Source organism: Tachysurus vachellii, chromosome 12 (assembly GCF_030014155.1).
Source record: "Tachysurus vachellii isolate PV-2020 chromosome 12, HZAU_Pvac_v1, whole genome shotgun sequence".
NCBI classification, from domain to species: Eukaryota; Metazoa; Chordata; class Actinopteri; order Siluriformes; family Bagridae; genus Tachysurus; species Tachysurus vachellii.
This window is the reverse complement of record NC_083471.1, coordinates 26,052,962-26,057,961: the sequence shown is the minus strand read 5'-3', so window position 1 is coordinate 26,057,961 and position 5,000 is coordinate 26,052,962. Positions and strand designations below refer to the sequence as shown.

Below are 5,000 nucleotides of genomic sequence, written 5' to 3'. Positions count from 1 at the left end.
TATGTGTGTGTGTGTGAGACGGGGGATGGTCGGTGAAGAATGCTGGATGGTGGAGGACAAAGGAAGGATTCTCTACTCGCTGTTCTCAGGAGGAGATGTTACATCATTTGCCTTCGAAGCAGCGCTGCAGTAACCGACCACACACACACACACACACACACACACACCATTGTTAATGTTTCATACAGCAGCAGCAACCTCAAACCCTGACTTCTGTCTCCTGATTGGTCAGAAAGGTGTTGATTAGTTTTCTATTTGAGCAGCAGGTTTATATTAATGTCATGTGGTTTCTATAGTAACAGGGCCGTGTATGGAGGATGATCCACATAAACAGGTTAAAAAGGTAACTGTTAACATGGTGATGTTTTGTTGTAAGGAGACGTTTACGTATCGTGTGGAAGGAGTCTCCAGTGTCAGTGCTCTGTAACACAGTCTCTATCTATCTATCTATCTATCTATCTATCTATCTAATACTGTAACTGTACTGTACTGTCCATCTCTCACTATCTATCTGATATACAGTATTTATCTACCTATCTATTTATCTTTAGTCCATCTGGACAAACACAGGCATTCTTTCTTTCGTTCCTTCCTTCCATCTACAGTAACTGTCCATCCATCCAACTCTCTATGACTATCTCCATCTATACACAGTTACTGTTCATCTCTCTCTCTCCCCCCATTTCTCTCTCACATCTATCCTATAGAGGAAGAATAAAGTGGGGAAAGGTTGGAGAAGGAGTGATATAATATCTGCTGGAGCGTACGTGAGAACAGGAAGTGAAGTTACTGTGACTTGCTGAGATCACAGCTAACGGATCTAGCGGTCAGTTAGGGGAACTTCTGATTGACGTGTTGTTGTGTCAGGATCTGTGATGATTTCCTGTATGTTCTGTAGGAGAGTCGCTCAGCCTGGAGGGAGCAGTGAGTTTCATTATAAAGACTGGATTAAAAGCATAATTCCTTAACTATGGATTTAAAAGTGATAAAACACGATAATGTGACGAAAAAAAAAACAGATTTAGTATTTGTTATCTGACGACGGTAGCAGTCGTGCCTGTGATCGACTGAGTTTAAAACTGCTTCAGAAAAAAAACCCAAACATCTGCTGAACAGATAAATGTAAATAGAAACTAACAGACGTATCACCTTACTGTCACTGCAAGATGTCAGAAACAACTCGAGTCGCACCTTTACAGTCTCGCTGCATTTAAATGAAATAAATAAACATTTTATTTTGACCTGATTACTGCTGAGTGTTTAGCGATTTGCTTTTGTTTGTCCTCTAAATTTCGAGGCAAATCGGGACGAGGTACGGATCTGTAACTGCGGTGTAGCTGTGGGACGTTGGGTGGGGTGTTGAATGTCCCCGGCAGTGACGAGAAGCCGAGCCCGTCTGAGACCCGAGACCCGGCGGCGTTAAGGGTTTCAAAAGAGTTTCTCCTGCTCGTGCCGCTGAGCTCGGCTAAAATGTATTATTCAACGCCGTCTGCAAACTGAGCTGGATGCATGTGTGTGTGTGTGTGTGTGTGTGTGTGTGTGTGTGTGTGTGTGTGTGTGTGTGTGTGAGAGACCCAGCTTAGCTCATAGGACCACAAAACATTAGAAGGTCACCTCAAATGAGTGTGAGAACAGGAACTGACATGTTTGGCAGGATGTTGAAGGATAAAACACTGTAATTGTAAACAGACAGAAGAAGAATGTAGAAAACATTCAGACATCTGAACTGGATTCCTGAGCACTACTGAGCACTACTGAGCACTACTACTGTGTTCGATAGCGTTGGTAACAAAGTAAATGATTTAAATGTGCGATTGTTGTTTTGTTTTTTAAATCCTACTCGTACTTGTTTCACGTTCTGGTTCATTTCCAGGTTGAATAAACGATATTGTTCAGAATACTTGTCCTGTTATACATGGGCCTCATCGAGAGCCGGTTAAGGAGATGTTGTGAACTGATAAAAAACATGTATGTACTCCTAGCTGTGTGAAACACCCGGACGTAAAACCTCAAAACCGCGTTAAAAGAGAAAAACAGGACAGATAAATAAAAGGTGCTATGGGCCTTGAATATCTGAGTGACTTCATGACTGACACACTCACTCTAGTTAGCATGCTAATGCTGCATTTGACTAAAGCTCGAATAGCGAAAGAAAGAAAGAACACACAAAATAAGGGTCCTGAGGGATATGATGAAGTGGGCGTACCTGTTCTTCTCCATCTCGTTATGCGTAGACCTGCAGAGAGAGAGAGAGAGAGAGAGAGAGAGAGAGAGAGAGAGAGAAAGAGAGAGAGAGAAAGAGAGAGAGAGAGAGAGAGAGAGAGAGAGAGAGAGAGAGAGAGAGAGAGAGAGAGAGAGAGTTAAAAATCAGAGTGTCCGTGTATTACAGTTAGAAAAAAGGCACTCTGGAAGTGCCCTAATGTGCTCATGGCTGATTTAAAGTGTGCAGTGTGGAGGTGGATGATGATAAGGATGTGTGTGTGTGTGTGTGTGTGTGTGTGTGTGTGTGTGTGTGTGTGTGTGTGTGTGTGTGTGTGTGTGTGTGTGGGAGAACAAATAAAAGAGACTGCTAGAGCCAAAACCAGCTACGTAAAATGAAAATCCTCACCACGCTGCGTTACATAAGAACAGGATCACCGCTGAATATCGGTTGAAAGTGTCTGTATGAATGGGTGGAGATTTAAGAAAGGTGTAGCTCTTCCTTTTAATTCCACTTGCTCTAAGTGAACTGAAAGCTAACTCCTATTCTGTCCCTCGTTCGTCCTGAGTATCGTGCTCAAAAAAAAAACGTTCACGCAATTCAAAAAGTTTTTTTCATTAAGCTCCTTTTCCTCATCCGTCCATTTGTTCTGAGGTGCTGCGTAGCTACAACCACGCGACCTGAAGTTAATCGCAGCTCGAGGACATCGCGGCGTGTTGTCTGGAATAACCTGAGCGTGTAGTGTGTGTACGCGACATGTCAGAACTGCAGTAATTACATGTTTCAGACTTTGTCAGACTTGTAATTAGTTGTTGAGAAAGCGGATTTCTTTTCTTTGTGCAGCCGTGTCACATGATGTCGTCTCGCACCACATGAAAATCATAACCTTCGGCTCTGGCGGTTAAAGACGTAGCTCTTCTCCAGCCACGCTGCTGAGATCATCCTTTCCAGCTGCATCACGGTGTGTTAGCTTGCAAACCATGAAGCGCTGTAGGTGACTCCACCCACTAACTTACACGATTTCTTCTGTCTCCTGCCATCTATGTAGTACTAGCAGTAGTAGCCGTTGTAGTTGTTAGCAATAACAGCGTTTGTGTAGCAGGATCAGTAGGTGTAACTGTGCCATCTGTGTAGTGCTCGTAACAGTCGTCATAACGGTAGTGATTGTGTTGTACTGGTCTTCGTATCTGTACTAACAGTTCCAGCTGTGTAGATGTAACAATGGTAGTAGAGTTAGTATTAGTAGTAACAGTAGATGGTGCAGTAACAGTAGATGGTGTAGTAGTAGTAGACAGTGTAGTAACAGTAGATGGTGTAGTAACAGTAGATGTAGATGGTGTAGTAGTAGACAGTGTAGTAACAGTAGATGGTGTAGTAACAGTAGATGGTGTAGTAACAGTAGATGGTGTAGATGGTTTAGTAACAGTAGATGGTGTAGTAACAGTAGATGTAGATGGTGTAGTAACAGTAGATGGTGTAGTAACAGTAGATGGTGTAGATGGTTTAGTAACAGTAGATGGTGTAGTAACAGTAGATGTAGATGGTGTAGTAACAGTAGATGGTGTAGTAACAGTAGATGGTGTAGATGGTTTAGTAACAGTAGATGGTGTACTAACAGTAGGTGGTTTATTAGTAGATGGTGTAGTAACAGTAGATGGTGTAGTAACAGTAGGTGGTTTATTAGTAGATGGTGTACTAACAGTAGATGGTGTAGTAACAGTAGGTGGTGTAGTAACAGTAGGTGGTGTAGTAACAGTAGATGGTTTATTAGTAGATGGTGTAGTAACAGTAGGTGGTTTATTAGTAGATGGTGTAGTAACAGTAGGTGGTGTAGTAACAGTAGATGGTTTATTAGTAGATGGTGTAGTAACAGTAGGTGGTTTATTAGTAGATGGTGTAGTAACAGTAGATGGTGTAGTAACAGTAGGTGGTGTAGTAACAGTAGATGGTTTATTAGTAGATGGTGTAGTAACAGTAGATGGTGTAGTAACAGTAGATGGTTTATTAGTAGATGGTGTAGTAACATTAGATGGTGTAGTAACAGCAGATGGTTTATTAGTAGATGGTGTAGTAACAGTAGATGGTGTAGTAACAGCAGATGGTGTAGTAACAGCAGATGGTTTATTAGTAGATGGTGTAGTAACAGTAGATGGTTTATTAGTAGATGGTGTAGTAACAGTAGATGGTGTAGTAACAGCAGATGGTTTATTAGTAGATGGTGTAGTAACAGTAGGTGGTGTAGTAACAGCAGATGGTGTAGTAACAGCAGATGGTTTATTAGTAGATGGTGTAGTAACAGTAGATGGTTTATTAGTAGATGGTGTAGTAACAGTAGATGGTGTAGTAACAGCAGATGGTTTATTAGTAGATGGTGTAGTAACAGTAGGTGGTTTATTAGTAGATGGTGTAGTAACAGTAGATGGTGTACTAACAGTAGATGGTGTACTAACAGTAGATGGTGTACTAACAGTAGATGAGTGACACTACAGCATTCCAAGGCTAAAAAATGGAGAGTTTCAGCTTTAACACCGTGTTCGTTCTTCTTGAATAAATCCATCTCTCTGTAACCTTGACAACAGATTCCGCCTCCTGACTGTAGCGGATGGTTAATTAGCTCATCTCTGTACGTTTATTAACAATAAAAATGCCCTCCACCCTTAACTCTGATCTGCAGCCGATCGGCTCGGAGTTAAAGCGTCTGCTGGGTGGTGCTTCTCGAGTGTCCCGCCTCTTTCTGTTGAACTTCACGTAGAGCTTCTTAATCGCGAATTCTTTGTTCAGTTCCCCGTTCTTATCTCCT

The 5,000-nt window shown here is 41.9% G+C and overlaps 1 protein-coding gene across 2 annotated transcripts in view; it reads right to left on the bottom strand.

Annotated features, from left to right (window-relative positions):
* mxd1 (MAX dimerization protein 1) overlaps window positions 1-5,000 on the bottom strand; it is a 28,394-nt gene that overhangs the window by 11,182 nt on the left and 12,212 nt on the right. For both annotated transcript variants that reach the window (XM_060882812.1, XM_060882811.1), the window contains exon 3: window positions 2,207-2,236. In XM_060882812.1, the coding sequence (XP_060738795.1) occupies window positions 2,207-2,236 (30 nt within the window). The remainder of the gene's footprint in view (window positions 1-2,206; window positions 2,237-5,000) is intronic.